Source organism: Vipera berus (assembly GCF_964194415.1).
Source record: "Vipera berus genome assembly, chromosome: Z".
In the NCBI taxonomy this organism is placed as follows: domain Eukaryota; kingdom Metazoa; phylum Chordata; class Lepidosauria; order Squamata; family Viperidae; genus Vipera; species Vipera berus.
Window position 1 is genome coordinate 74,524,718 of NC_138205.1, and position 16,269 is coordinate 74,540,986.

The following is a 16,269-nucleotide window of genomic DNA, read 5'->3' on the forward strand; positions in this document are numbered from 1 at the left end:
TAGATGACCTCCAAGGTACCTTCCAATTATTATTATTATTATTATTATTATTATTATTATTATTATTATTATTGTTGTTGTTGTTGTTGTTGTTGTTGTTGTTGTTGTTGTTGTTGTTATTCCACATAGAGAATGAATAAACAGATCAGCAGGTTAATAAACCCAACCAACCTGACCTTTCATAAGAGCCTAAAGACCTTGCTCTGCCAGTTAGCTTGGGGCCCCAGTGTAGGGGTTGACCAATTAACAATAGATCCCACCTGCATCCAGTCCTGCCCCCCATCTGTAATTGTATCATAGCTTTTGCTGGTATTAATTTATTTACTTTGGGCATATATATCTTTTATGATTGTAAGCCACCCGGAGTTATCCTGTGGAAAATGGATGGCCAATAAATTTTATAAATAAATAATTATTCAAATTAATAAGAGTAAATTATCTCTCAAAAAATAAAAAATGTATCATTTGCCTAACACCATCTATGCAGCATCATCTATAATGACAAGATATTCTCTCCTTAGTTTCATTCTTCCAAGAGTGTAAAACACAGCTGAACAAATATGATACAAAGCTCCACATTTTTGCTCACATCACCATTTCCTCCCATAAGAATGCTAAATAAATCCTGATCAGTGCTTGCAATTCCACACAATAGCAGAACATAGACATAGCTAAAAGATGTATTTTACCCAGTATACTGAAACAATAACAGGCAAGCACTGCACCTTTTTAAGGTGTGTCCAAAATCCCAGTTCTGTAAAATCTTACATACAATTTGTGTATATATACAAATATCTTCATTAGATTCCAATTCAGCATGTGTCTGTTCACATTTCTATTTTAAATCTGCTTCCAAACATCTTCAGTGAATGGATCTTGATTCTAATGTTTTTAAAAAGGGGAGAAAACTGTCCATGGCATACCTAATTTTGTTTTATAAATCTTGATTATTTCAACTGCCTTTTTCAAAGCTAAAGAGTTTAAAACATGCTTTTAACTCATTAATCATTGTGATTACTCTTATGCACTTTCAACTCTATTTTATTCTTTATTAAATGAGAATCATGTAAATAAGAACTGCAGTCAATATTTCAGATGTGGTTGTACCACAGATTTACACAAATTACCAATTATAAAGCTGGCAGTTTTATTTTCAATCCCTTTCTTAATTATTTCCATAATGGAATCTGTCTCTTTTCATGGCTGTTGAAGTGGGAGAAGATTGTGCCAATGTTTGGTATCACATAGAGAGGACTATAAGCTATATTTAACGGACAAATTTTCTCTTTTTGCTATAAGAGCACTTTCACATTTGAATTATTTCAGAATTTTGACATGAGGACTAAGTGATTTGTTCCTGGATAATTTCTCCAAAGAGCTTAGAATATCTTCTCTTGGTACAATGGAATTATTTATCTATAAATACATCTGCTGCTCTCTCTAATAAGTCTAGCTTCTTGAAAATACATAAATAATAATGTAAAAAAACAACCCTAAATGTGAAATACATCTAAAACTTCACTGTACTGTAATATGGAAGGGACCTGTCTCAATTCCAGCAATATATTCCATCATGTGAAACCACTGCAGGTGATGGGGGGAAAGGGGGAAGACAATACGCACTTATCCCCATTGAGGATATGCAGGACAGTATTTAAGTAGGCCATCCTGCGAGTAGGTTGGGTTTAATCTTATATATTTTATATATCAAAATAACAGCACTTAGAAAGCAACCTGTAGCTAATGTAACTATTCTCAAAAAGGGAGATACAGTTTCTCCGGAAGGTATGGAGTTATTGCATTCCAGCTCTTCTCCCAGCACCAATCCAGTAGACTGAAGAAATCCAGTCCTGCTATTATTACCAGCACATATATCACTACAGCAGTGATAGCAAATCTTTTAGAGAACAAGTGCCCAAACTGCAACCTAAAACCCACTTATGTATCGTTGTGTGCCAGGTGGGCGTGGCCCATTGGGTGGGTGTGGCCCATTGGCTGGGCATGGCCCATTGGCTGGGCGTGGCTGCAGTGGTAAAAGCAGACTGGGTGGGACTAAAAAGTTCAATCAATTCCAACTTTGAGAGATCTTTCCCCCCCCCAAGAAGTTGAAATTGATTGATTGATTGAACCTTTTTTTCCACATGGTGGCAGAGGCCTAAAGTGAAAAGGTTTTATAAAACCCAGCTAAAGGCCTAGGACTGGGGCAATGGCACACGTGCCCAAAGAGAGGACTTTGTGTGCCACCAATGGCACGCGTGCCATAGGTTCACCACCACAGCACTACAGTTTGTGATCTCTCTCCATTAAATTGGGGCACAACTGGTTAATCAACTGATAAAAGGCTTCTCCTGATACTATTTGGTTGACTAATATCTGTGCTAAATCCAGGAGAATGCCTACATTGTTCTTTAAAGAGAATGCAACCCTATCTAATACAGGCATATTACCAAATCCTGGAGTTCAGTCCCAGGAATGAGCAACAATACACACACACACATACACACACACACACACACACACACATTCTAGCTGGCATAACAGGAATTATTCAGGTACCAGAATGATGCTAAATAAATTGTACAAATAACTTTAGACCTAGAGAAAATTAAATCATATTTGAAAAACCAAGTATTTTATATTTTTCTTTGTTTTAGCTCTCTTGTTGAAGAAAAACTCTCTAAATATTTAAGAAGTGATGGATTTGAAGTAAAAGGAAAAAGCACAAAAAGCTGTTTTTTGTGCATTTGGAAAAACAGATACCCAGATTAAGGCAATTGACTCAGTGGGTTAGGACACTGAGCTTGTCGATCAGAAGGTCGGCAGTTTGGCGGGTCGAATCCCGAGTGCCGCGTAACAGAGTCAGCTCCTGTTACTCATTCCAGCTTCTGCCAACCTAGCAGTTCGAAAGCATGTAAAAATGCAAGTAGAAAAATAGGGACCACTACGGTGGGAAGGTAACAGTGTTCCGTGTGCCTTTGGCGTCTAGTCATGCTGGCCACATGACCATGGAGACGTCCTCAGACAAGCGCTGGCTCTTCGGCTTTGAAATGGAGATGAACACCGGCCCCTAGAGTCGGAAACAACTAGCACGCATGTGCGGGGGAACCTTTACCTTTACCTTAATACACTTAACCTACATTTTTTTATAAAAGAAGATAATCAACCTTTTTTTAAAATAAAAATATGCCCCATTGCAGACTATTTTTATATTAATCAGTTTCAGATAACTATCTATTTAGACAAAATGGATAGCTTATGATCAAATATGAAACTGGTAATTTTTCATCTTCAACCAAGACAAGGTTAACTCACCATATCAAGCTATTTGGATTTTACTTTCTAGTGAACAGTCAGTAATGATGAGGACTGCTGCCTTAAATTGATTTCATTTTCTTAAATTATTTCAACTACGTTGTCCATTCACTTTTTAGCTTCAATGTGAATATTTAAGCTGATTTTTAAGTACTATTTGATAATACTTAAAAAATGTTGTGGTCTTCTCTTTAACCATATCTGAAAATGAGCATTTTGGTCTTTGCTAACTCAGAAAACATTATGTTATTATTCCTATTTCTTCAAGATGTTAATGTATTGTATAAAACGAAGTACAGATGTAGTCTTATAATGCCAGTTTCACTTTAAAAACAAAATTATCAATATTTTTGTTTGAATAGAATTGAACCCAACTTGATGTAATTTTTGAGCACCTGATGAACACAACATATGTTTCCAGTACAAATGGTATGCATGACTACTGAAAAGCAAATTTGCTTTATATAAAGTGCAGTATTATATTGTAACTTATGGATATTCTTTTAGGGATCACAGCCTTAAGTAATAAATTTGTTCCCTGCTCTTCTAGGAGAAATTTCTAACATATCAGGAGTTTCTGTCATTTCATCTTACGGTAGTCCTCAACTTACAACAATTGAGCCCCAATTTTCTGTTGCTAAGCAAGACAGATGTTAAGTGAGTTTTGCCCCATTTTACAACTTTTCTTGGCACAGTTGTTGAAGGAATCACTGAAGTGATTAAGTTAGTAACATGGCTGTTAAGTGAATCTGGCTTCCCCATAGATTTTGCTTGTCAGGTCGCAAAAAATGTCTGAATTTTGATCACGTGACCATACAAGTCTACAATTGTATACCATTGATTTAATCAAAGCTAATTATTTCAGTAACAGGAGATCCTCAGTCACTAAATTATATATGATTTTTTTGTAGTTCATGTGGAATAATAGCCCTTTATTTTATACCTTTTCTCATAAAAATGCCCTGATGTAGCTGTACAGTATATAAAGACAACACAAACTTATTTAATGCCATTCTGACAAGTTTGTATCTTTAGATTTTGTGTCATTTCAGTATAATACATATAATTAGGTTCCATTCCATTCAACTTCTTACTAACAATATTTACAAATTAAGATCACAATTGTAAAATAATTAAGATTACAATCTAGGCATCTTTCCCCATACAGTTGGATTTGCATGGAATAGAAGTTCTGTAAGGATAAAAGTACAATAGAAATGCTAAGTGACTTGAAGCCTCACAGTATCTGGCCATCTGAATAAGTAAATGATATATTCCTACAGTGAAGCTATATATGGCTGTGCACACACATACAGATTTTCACTCACATTTAGAGAAATGTGCATATACTATTTTTTGAAGATACGCTGTCATATAATATGCGTACAGTAATACGGAAATAGGAAAATGGGTTCATTGTTTAATAGTAAAGAACACTCCATAATGCGTTAATACTATAATTCAGCATAACCACTATTAGCATACTGGCTGACACTAACGGGAATTGCAGTCTCAGTCACCGAAAGGGTTAGGGTTTAGCTTTAGAAAGGCTGGGCAAATGGAAATAAATGAAAAGACCATGTATTTTATATTTAGAAGATGAGTGACAGGAAACTTGGATGTCCGAGCACTAGAAGAGATGTAATACGGAAGGAAGTATGGCTGGAAAGCGGAAGAAGCACGAAAGAGCGAGGGGGTCAGTCAAGGAAGCAGCCAGTCGAGCTGGCAGCCGCTCACCTGGCAGCCCTTCTTGTGATGGAAGCCGACCACCACGATATGTAGCACTGGACCCCTAGGGCAGCCGCCAGTTCGAGGACAGAGATCGGGATTCCCTTTGGCCCTTCGCTCCATTGGGGAGCCGATACCTGACCGCCTTGCGGCAGGAGGCCGTTTACTGCGGGGCCAGGAGCGCTTCCTTTTGCCGACAGCGTGAAACTGGTCGCCCGTCAGAACTTGCAGTTTGGCTATCACTGAGCATGCTCCCGGATTCCGAGCACGCTCAGTAGCGCCTGTGGAAATAGCGTCGCTTCTCGACTCTGCGGACTGGTCTCGGGTAGCAACAGAAGACGAAGGAACGGGCGGTCGACCGCTCGGATAGACTTTCGTGGAGTAGAGAGTGAAAAATAACTCACAAGCGGGAGGGGAGATCTTCAAAAGAAGGGCTTATGCTACAAGGATTAGTTCCAAAGGGGTGGGTTGTTTTGAGACATAGACGTGCTAGAATGAGCCTTGACTGTAGGAATATAATGACTGCCTGAAAAAATAAGTTATTACAGGAAGGAGTTTCTTTACCCTTATCTCAGGTTGGTTCCTCTTGGCAACCATCGAGCAGTGTTTTGTTCTTAAAGGAGCAGAATCTAACTCTGGCCATTCTACCCTGAATAGAATACCTTGTAAGGTTCAACGGTGTGCATTCGTTCACAACATTGACAGTGCTATATTTTCCCAATGTAGCTTAAATTTCAGTCTAATAATATGAATGAAATACCGACAACTAGCTTAAATACTATATAATTAGGAAAATAATCCAGTATATTATCAATAGCCTTACATCAATTATCAAAAAGTAAGCAAATAATTTATTAATAATCATAGTACATATTTAAGTAAAAAAAACTACAACAAAAGTTACTTGAAAAAGGTGCAGGCTTAGTCTAAACTATCTCTTTAAAAAATAGTATCAAACCACATTGTATCAGAAGCCAATCTTAGGACAAACATAGATTGCTATATACTTTCAATATTTATCAGTACCATAATATGATTAGGATTACTCAACTATTTGTTTATATTTCACTAGTTTCCACAACTGTCACCTTGTAGGGGAGTTGGGTGGTATAGAAATTTAATACATGAATATTGCTCCAATTTTAAATAAATGAAAAAATGCTGCTAGCCTTTAAGAAAACAACTGTGAATAGCACATAAATACCGAATAGTAGTAACCAAGATTATATATCAAAATATTGGTTATCTGAGAAAACCTATGTGGTTGCTAGGAGTTGGCCAACTTAATGTGCTTGCTCATGGTTAATTCAACAACTATGATTTCTTTAGTGAACCAAATTTCTTTGTTAAAACTCTGAACCAAAAATCATTCTTACAAGCTGGATTTGTTCAACATTGTAGGCTAAAATATGACTGGTAAATTTGCAGCCCATTGTGTAATTGAGGCGTGGAAAAATATTCTTAACAAATTATACATTTCTATGTCCATTAATGTATATAGGTAGCTGTTTTAAGGAAAATTGTAAAATAATTCTTCCATATATTAGGATATTTATGTCTATACCATTTAGATATACATGAGGCTTTAATGTTTTGGGAATGAATCATAATTCAGGCTACATGAGATGATGACTAACATAAATCCATTAATCTCTTAAATTCATTTGTACTACTTGTGAAAATCCATTGTGCTTTGTATTGATGCAGGAGCAACAACTATATTTTTTTCTTGAGTCAGTATTTCCTGAGTTTTGTATTTCAGCATTTCATTGTTTCTGTTGAAAATTAGGAAGGATTCCTGTTGAAAATGATTTAAGTTATTTCATTTATGCAGATAAGAGCAACTCTAAAAAAATAGTTTTGAAGATGGGAACTTGGAATTATTGGCTGTAACTTGAGAAAAATTACTTTGGAACAAATCTTTTAGAGGACTGTTTGCTGCTCCTTAAACTTGCTGAGGTGCTAAGAGAGAATTGAATACAAATACTTTTTCACTGATTTCCTTTTAATGCAGAGTCTTTTCCTCTTGCTTCTCATAAGGCAAAATGATGGAGCTGGAATATTTGGTATTTGTCAGATGAAAAATAGGCACAATTATATGAAAGAACAAAATCTGGTGGAACAAATTTATTATACTCTTATTAAATCTGGGAGTTAATTAGACTATTTTTGTAACATTTTCAGCATTTTTCTTTAAAGCATTTCTGTTCTGAAGTCAAAAAACAATTGTCTTTCAAGTATCGGTACAGTCATACAATTTAAGTAACAAAAAAGAGTCTTGCCAGGAAGAGAGGAAAAAAAAGCAAGCTTAAAAAAACCCTATGCGAGGTATAAATAGATTAGGCAGAATGATGTAAATGCTTCAAAAAGAAGATGCTAGAAGGGCACAGTGGCTGAACTTGGGCATATTAACAAGGCAAGTATTACCCATTTGTGAAAACCCCCCTGCAAAATAGTCTAATTAACTCCGCAAAACTTTCTTTTAAGCCAAAATTTACATAGAATGACATTCTAGCGAGCAGTAGTCACTATCCTGACATTAGAATATGTCTCGAAATTACACTTCTACAGCGTGGTCTATAATATAAACGTAGTTGCCAGATTTCCCTCCCCCCCAACTTTTAGATTTGGATAAGAAGCCATTTTCTATCAGATATACACACAGCACGCAAATAGCGTGTTGGGCACTCGTCTAATTTAACTCAATATGTAAACCCTCTATCATTATTTCCCAAATATCAGGCATAAAACAATTACTCATTCCCCCGATGTAAGTTTCAGCCATGTTTAAAGCCTGGTATCTTTTGTTTATGCAATGGACGTTGATAGCCGATCAAACAACTTCTCGCGAGGATTCCTGTATCTTTCCTTCGTTCTGGAAGTTCGATTATTCCTTCTCGACTTTTAGCGTCTGCTTTACTGTCTCCCGCTTCGCGGTTCCGACCAATAGCCTCGCAACAACGCCAATAACTGGAAGTGGATTTGATTGGCTAGATCTTCTTGAAGAATGGCGGCCAACGCGACTACCAACCCGTCCCAGCTTTTGCCGCTTGGTAATGAAAGCCATTCTCGCGTGTGAGGGTAGCGCGGCGCGGCGCGCAAATCGGAAGGCTTGAGGGGTTGCCGGAGTATGGTTTGCAAATGGCACAGGGTGTAGAAAAAAATCCAGCCTGTGATGCGGGATCTAAAGGAGCTTTGCTTTTCAAGGGCATAGATCCCCTTAACAATCGGATCCAGCCTTCCGTATCTCCCGCCAATGGGCCTAATGTTGACTGTTATCGCAATAACGCGTCAGGAGGTTTCCAAGTGGGGAAATCCGCTGAAATTGAGGTTGTTCCTTAGCAAGTGGTAGAACAAAGGGGGAAATATGTGATTATGTCAGGCAGCTGATAGAATGGTATGGTCTATCAGTGAAAGGAAAGTGCAAAACTGCACAGATAAAAAGAATTTCCCATTCTATTTTCATTCTAAGGTTGGAGACAGATGAGGCTCAAGAGTCTCTAGCATGAGAGGACAGTATCTATTATAGGTGACAGTTAATTGCTTTTCATCCCATAGGCACAGTATAAAGTTTTGAAAGCAAGTTTTGTATTTAAGAATACTTAATGGGGAGCAATTTACAAATATAAGATACTACATTTTATATTATAAACGTATACAATAAAGTATTGTAAAATATAATAAAAAGCACCCAATTGGATGTTTACAAGTTTAATTTACTATTATTCCTAAACTTGTGCTTGAAGTTATAAGTTCTTCCTTCTCAGTAAGCTGCTTATATAGGACGTGAGACAGAAATTTGCAAAATTTCTTGATATTTAGTAGAGGTAGCCCTTGACTTACAACAGTTCATTTAGTAACTGTTCAAAGTTACAACATCACTGAAAAAGTGACTTATGACCATTTTTCAAACATAACTGTTGCAGCATCCCTATGGTCAGATCAAAATTCAGATGCTTGGCAACTGACATATTTATGACAGTTGCAGTATTTTGAGATCAAGTGATCACCTTGCAACCTTTTAATAAGCAAAGTCAATGAGAACCCAGACTCACTTAACAACCATGTTACTAACAGTTGCAATGATTCACTTAACAACTGTGACAAGAAAGGTAAAATGGGACAAAACTCACTGTCTCACTTAGCACCATAATTTTTGGGGTTATTGTGAGTTTACTTATAACATGACTTCTGTGAGGAAGACAAGATTGGAAAGAATAATTGAAGCCAGAGTGATAATTGTGTTTGGTTTAATGGAATACAGTAGTTTAACATCATGTTGTACCTGAATAGATTTTAAGATGAGTTGGGTGGGTAAGGAAAATAGACTTATAACAGTATACCATTTTAAATCAGGAATTGGGACAGGGAAGCTGGATTGGTTAGGACTAAAGTCACAACTCCATTCTGAAATTGTACTGTCTTGATTCATCTAGATCCTAAAGGGGTCCACATTAAACTGCCTCAGAAATTTTGAAGGACATTTTTCCTTTATTTTTGGCAATCCTTTTTCTTTTTCTATTAGAAAAAACAATGCAACTGAGGTTCTAGGTAGCTGATGCCTGAAGCTCTGATTTATTGATAGCCAGCTTTTTGCAACCTTTGCTTTTCTCAAAAGGGAAACAAAGAGTAAAACACTATAAATGCATTGCTTCAATATACAAGGGCAATTCAGAAATAAACCTGTTGGTTATCAATGACAAACATTCGCAGAGGTTTGAAATTCCTTAATATTCGCTCACTGTCAAATCTGGGCTGTGGGGTGTGTGTGTGTGTGATCAAAAACATCCCAATGGAACTGCTTTAAAAGTTCTTGAGTGTGTCTAGCGGGCGAGCATTATTGTGAAGCAACACAATAATGGAAGTGGTGCCATAGAAAATCCTGCCAAATGTGAAGATACTAAAGGAGTACTGCTAATGAAGTTCATGGAGTGTGGTTCGACCATCAGTTCAGAAGTCTACTGTGAAAGCTTACAAAAACTTAGACAAGCCATCCATAACAAGTGTCAGGGCATGCTGACTTCCGGTGTGGTGTTCGTTCATGATAATGCTCGCTGGCTAGACGCACCCAAGAACTTTTGAAGCAGCTCTTTTGGGATGTTTTTGATCACCTCCCCATATTGGTGCCAAGTGATTACTACTAAGGAATTCCAAAACTTGTAAGACGTTATGACAAGTGCCTCAATTTGAATGGCGATTATGTCAAAAAGTAATGTAATTTTCTAATGTGTATAATAAAAGTTCTGTATCTGTGAATGTCTGTCATTGATAACCAAACGGAGGTTTATTTCCGAATTGCCCTCATATAATGGCTTCCAAGTAGAGCAGGGGTAGGCAACCTTGGTTCTTTTATGACTCATGGACTTCAACTCCCAGAATTCCTGAGTCAGCTATTTGGGAGATATTTCTTTTAAAATATTAACACCTGCTGTTTTTCTATGCAACAGAATTGGTGGACAAGTGTATAGGCTCTCGTATTCACATTGTTATGAAAAGTGATAAAGAAATTGTTGGCACGCTCCTAGGATTTGATGATTTTGTCAGTATCCTTTCTATAACTATTTGGAAGCTTTTTTCTACTTTTTTAAATTAACTTTTTCAACTGTTGCTCTAGAAAAGAATTTTTGTAAGTTGAGATAAAATAATCTGCAAATATCTGTAAGTATGTAGATTTTTCTAAGAAGTTCTTATGTATCATTCAGAAGCTCTGTATGCAAGCAATCCTCGACTTAAGGCCACGATTGAGTCTGGAATTCTGATTGTAAGTTGCTGTGGTCATTTAGAGAGATACCTACATAATCACCTAGCTCAATGACCACAATGCCAGTCCATTGCAGTCATTTAACTGACCATTCATGGGTGCCTTAAAGGATGGGGGAGGTCCATAAACCACCAGCACATGGAAACCTGTCATGAGTTGGGAGGACTAAACTGGCTAGGCCCACTAGTTAATGGCCTCCTCCTTCTCATCCCCCACCACTCCTAAGATTTCTTCTCCCTGCCCCACCACTTCCAGATTCACTTATCTTTCCCTTCTGTAGCTGCTGATAATGCAGGACTCAGCTAGAAAGCTGGCAAAGCCAGTCTTCCTCAAGAAAGGCAGTGTTTCTCAAGGCTGGCTATGAACAGAAAGGCAGCCAGCAAAGTTCCTCTTTCTAGCCAGCTGTGAGCTTTCTAACTGTGCCTTGAATTGGCTGGGTGTGTCTGTCAGCAGCTGTAGGACAGTAAGTAACCCAGGTGTGGTGGGGCAGAGAGAAGGCCCAGTCCTCCTGGGAGTCGGGAGAGGGGAAGGCGGAGGCCCATGCAACAGAGGATCTATTTTTACAAGGATTTGTGGCTTGCAGCAGGTTTATGCACATCAGTAAACCAACCAGACAAGGCATGTTGGCCCGTAATGGGGAAGGAGGAGGTGCAGTATTTCCACAGTCATGAGAGTGGGGGCACTGCAGCTGTTAGAACTTTAGACAGAGGTAGTAGGTTCCTTCATCAGCACCATCATAATTTTGAATGGGTGCCGAATGAACGGTCGTAAGTCCAGGAATATCTATAATGTTAACAGAATACCGGTATATAGAATATATCAAAGATACCTTTCAAGGCCATGACTGAATGCTGTATATACTGAGCAGTTGTAAGGTTGTCTAGGCATGCAAATTAAGTTAACATTTTGGATATTATAAAAACAACTTTAATTTTGTTAGAATTTATTTTGTGAATACCAGAAAAGTTAATAATTTTGTGGTGACTTAATAATTTTTTCTTAACAACAAATTCCAGACATGGTATTAGAAGATGTCACTGAATTGTAAGTATTGCTTCTCTGGCTAACAACCTCAACAGATTATATGTTTGTTTGTTTGTTTGTTTGGACCAACAATTGTCTGCTTTTGCCCCTTTTCTAAAGTTCCCCATTTATTTCTCTAATATAGTAGATTTTGATTTTTATGATACAATACATAAGCTAATACGCTTTCAGTATTGGCTGAGAATTATTTTGAATAGCATGTTCCAATTATGTTTTCATACATATTTTAAAAAATAGTGCATAATATTTTGTTTCAGTTTCTGTATTTAAAATTTCCGTGTATATTTACCAACTACATTTTATTCTGTCCTCAATATGCTTATTACAGTGCAATCTTTTTTAATTCTGAAAATCTGATCTTGAGGAAAGAAGCATTTTAGTCAAAGAGATTTCTCAACATAAATATTGGGACAACATCAACATTACAAGAGGGTACAAGGACATTGTAGGCAATGAAATTGTGGCTAGATAATCTATCAAAACTGAATGGAGAATTATCGGTACATAAATTATTAGAGGGTCAAAGATTGATATAGATTGATATAGTATTGCAACTTGAGATAGGGACATCCCTTTTGCGTTAAATGACATTTTGAGATACTGATTTAAGCAAACCAATAGTTGAACTAAAATTATAAAAAATCAAGAGGTTTTCTTTCCACTTCTATCTGAGAGTTGCAGTTGAAGGTGTTACATCAATGACATTTAGTGCCTGCTAGATTAGCATACTGTATATGCTGCATATATTCTTCAAAATGATAGGATGGCTGTAGAAAATAGAGATCATTTTTAACATAAATGATAGATAGATAGGTTACTGAGTAAATATAAGACCAGGTCTTATTTGGGGGGGAAACACGGTAGTAGTATTTGTTAAAAAGGGAAGTGTACCACTAATGTTTCCAATGGGCCTATTCGTTTTATCTTATTACTGCTCTTGGGACAGTTTCAGAGGATTGCTTCCCACACTGTTCTTAGAAAATGAAAGCAAGATCATTGTATTGCATATTGTGTAAAGCCAAACATTTTTTTATCAAATATAGAAAATAAAATATGTTAAATTACCTCCTAATAATTTGCCCAACCGTAAACATTGTTTTACAGACTACAGCAGTCAAACTCAAGGCCTGCAGGCCAGATCTGGCCTTTGAAGTGTTTAGATCTGCCCCATAAGCAGATGAGGAGGAGGTGATTGAGTATGTAGTGGGGGGTGAGCTGAAACAGCGGCAGTGCCAGAGAGGCCTGGGGAGATTCAGCTGGAGCTGCGGTGTTGCTAGAGTTCTGCTGAGGCCTCTGGATTGGCACGTGGCTTCCAGCGGCCTTGGGAGTGGCCAACAGCCACATGCAGTATTCGGGGGAAGAGTCAGCTGGAGCTATGGGGCTTCACAGGGGCCCCAGAATCAGTTCACGTAGCTCCAGCTGATGAGTGCTGCGTGAAAAGGCCAGCCGGGCAGTGAGTGAACGCATGGAGGAAGAGAGGAGAGAATATAAAAGGAGGGGTTTTGGCAGAAAGAGGAGGAGTGAGGGGGAGGGAGAGAGAAGGTGATAGGGAGGAGAGATGTCAGTGGGGTAAGCCTGAGGGAGAAATGGGGACAGCAACTGGCCCTTTGAGAGCAACTGTCAGTGAAATTCAGTATGACACCCCTGGATTACAGTGTCTAGGTCAGGGGTAGGCAACCTCGGCTCTTTTATGACTCATGGACTTCAACTCCCAGAATTCCTATGCTGGCTCAGGAATTCTGGGAGTTGAAGTCCATGAGTCATAAAAGAGCCGAGGTTGCCTACCCCTGGTCTAAGTCTAAGCCACTAAGAAAGAAGCATATCTTAATAAAATAATCTTAATAGTTTCCTTTTTTTGCTAACATATTCTTTGTTTTAATCATGCTCAACAGTGAAATCACACCTGAAGGAAGAAGAATCACAAAGCTAGATCAGATTTTGCTGAACGGAAACAATATAACTATGGTAAATAATTTCTGTTCTGTAGTTTCTTCCTTAAATTCTTACTAATCAGCTCAAACTGCTCATGGAAGACTGGTGTTTTTATTGTCATGAACAACATTTGGAAAATATTATTATTAGGGTATATTGATGCAAAACGTTGGAGCAAGAATAAACGTTGGCATTGTTCAGGATTCCTGTTTCAGGAATCCTGTATTAGAAGCTTTGTCTCACACAGAATATCTTGAAAATTTTCATTATGTTTTGGGCTACTATATTATGGCTTAATTATCAAAGATTATAAATGAAAGAATTAACACCTAATCTGATGCAATCCATTTGCTTATATATTTTTTATTTTCCCAAAGATTGTTGAGGTAACACACTCAGAAAATTAACACAAATAATAGTCCTCAGCTTATGATCAGTCACTTAGTAACTATTTGAAGTTATGATAAATCTTTGGAAAACTGCTTACAACCCAATTTCAAAGTTACAACTGCTGCCGGAATTCCCCCAATGGGTCTTTGCCCTTATTATCAACCATAGGGAGATTGCAGTACTTCCCATCTCCCTCCACTTCCACTGGGTCTTCATAGGCCTTTAACCTGCTCCCAATCCAGCCATCCAAGGGACCTTAAAGTCAGCAACAGAAGGTATCTGTGCATGTGGGGCTGTTACAGCTTGTACGTTGAGGCCTGGTTCCCACTCAGCCACTCAAGGGAGCCTAAATCTAGGCAGCAGAAGCTACTGGTGCATTGGGGGGGTGGGAGGGTTGTTACAGCTTGTAGGCAAAGACCTGCTTCCCACTCAGCCATTCAAGAAACCTTAAGGCAAGACAGCAGAAGTAACCAGCATGCAGGGACTGTTACAGTTTCTAGTCTTCAGCCTGCTTCCCACTTAGCCTAATGATAGGTAGCAGAAACTACCAATGCATGGGGGGGGGGGCCTGTTACAGCTTGTAGGCCTCATCAAGCTCAGTCATCCAGGGACTTCCAGGACTTGGCCTACTCCAGGGCCCCAGAGTATCCAACTTACCTTTCTGTTTTTTGCAGACAAAGTGTTCAACTGATATGATTCAAGATTTAGCTTTCCTATGGAAAGGTAGCCGAGAGCCTCCTTAAAAAACTGAGCACCTTAAAAAACTGAGCACCATATAGGACCAGTAAAATAGTATGTGTTTGCAGAATAGCATGTGGTTGCCATGAGGCTGTAGGAAAGTTGAGCCTCTGATTGCATCCACTGCCTCTTTGGAACTGGCTAAGTCTTGCAAGTCCCTGGATGGCTGATTGGGAAGCTGGCCAATGTAACAGCTCCTCTGTGCCAGTAGCTTTTGCTGCCTGGCTTTAGGCTCTCTTGAGTGACTGGCTGACTGGGAAGTAGGCCATGACCTCTAGGGATACTGAAGGGCAAGAAGCAATGCATAGGGTGCTTCAAGTAGTGGGAGAGGCTTGAAAGGCCCAGGGGAGGTGGGCTTTGGCATGGGCTAGAACTCCCAGGACCTCCCCTATACCTGAGGTACTTTGTGTTCTGCTTAACAACCCATGCATTCATTTAACAGCTGCATCAGGGAGAGCAAGGAGTGGGGGTTGTTAGGAGAGGCCATCTCCCTTAACAGCCATTACTGCTTGTAACTAATGGGCAGACTCCATTTGGATCATAAGTCAAGGGCTACCTCCAAAGTGATCAAAGTAATGAATCTAAGAAGAGAGAGCACTAGGTGCCATAATGTTGGCAGGCCAATGAAAAAAGGATACCAACTGTTGAGATAGCTGGTTCACAACTGTTAGAGAGGTAAATACCTGTTTATTTTAACTTTTTCAATCCCCCCCTTTCTTTTTTCTCCAAACAGTTGGTTCCTGGAGGAGAAGGACCAGAAGTATAAATATTCATTTGACATCACTGCAAAAAGTTTTGTTTGCATATTCTGTGTTGAAACATATTCTTAGAATATGTTCTGAAATTTGTTAAATTTCTGTTCTTATATTTTATAGTGATATTTAAATATAACATAGCTTCCTTTTCAAGGATGCAGCATCTTTAATAATGGTTTTTGTACATTAAAATCATGACTTTGTTGTAAAAACAAAATTAGTTTGCTGTTAAGGGCAAAAAAAATAAAATGTTTTTTTTATGCTGACTGGTATGTGGTTTATGTAAGATCATGGACTCAAGTAGATGCAGTTATTTTGAGCACTTCTATCCCAAATTAAGGTATTACAGGATGTGAAAAGGGAATTTTGTGGTGGTGGGGGGCTAGTTAGTATTTTAAACAACAGAAATAATACCATTAAATACACAAAATAATAAAACCATGATTCCAAAAGCCTGTGTGGGATGGGGAAGGGGTTATTTCTCTTATGAGTTTCCCTTCAATTAATTTTTGTACCCAAAAGATGTGGCTGTTTTCTCCTTGAATGACAGCAAAGGTGATTATTTGAGGAAATAACAAATGAAAGAGAGATATGTTGGTGTGGTACACT

General features: G+C 38.2%; 2 protein-coding genes across 4 annotated transcripts in view; one reads left to right on the plus strand and one right to left on the minus strand.

Moving 5' to 3' along the window:
* AVL9 (AVL9 cell migration associated) overlaps positions 1-5,256 on the minus strand; it is a 63,883-nt gene extending 58,627 nt beyond the window's left edge. For 2 of the 3 annotated variants that reach the window (XM_081344423.1, XM_081344421.1), the window contains exon 1: positions 5,050-5,256. In XM_081344423.1, coding sequence (XP_081200549.1) covers positions 5,050-5,163 — 114 coding nt within the window. In that variant the 5' untranslated portion in view covers positions 5,164-5,256. The remainder of the gene's footprint in view (positions 1-5,049) is intronic. The other variant, XM_081344422.1, reaches the window with a different exon arrangement.
* Positions 5,257-7,899: 2,643 nt separating this feature from the next.
* On the plus strand, positions 7,900-15,926 carry LSM5 (LSM5 homolog, U6 small nuclear RNA and mRNA degradation associated). Its single transcript, XM_081343291.1, has 5 exons — positions 7,900-8,093; positions 10,488-10,583; positions 11,818-11,845; positions 13,738-13,810; positions 15,639-15,926. The coding sequence occupies exons 1-5, from the start codon at positions 8,048-8,050 to the stop codon at positions 15,669-15,671; spliced, it is 276 nt and encodes a 91-aa protein (XP_081199417.1). The 5' UTR covers positions 7,900-8,047; the 3' UTR covers positions 15,672-15,926.
* Positions 15,927-16,269: the final 343 nt, after the last annotated feature.

Coding starts and splice junctions, on each gene's coding strand:
- LSM5 (XM_081343291.1), top strand. CDS start 8,048: ATGGCGGCCAACGCGACTACCAACCCGTCCCAGCTTTTGCCGCTTG. Junction 11,846..13,737: donor TTAGAAGATGTCACTGAATT/GTAAGTATTGCT, acceptor CATGCTCAACAG/TGAAATCACACCTGAAGGAA. Junction 13,811..15,638: donor ACGGAAACAATATAACTATG/GTAAATAATTTC, acceptor TTCTCCAAACAG/TTGGTTCCTGGAGGAGAAGG.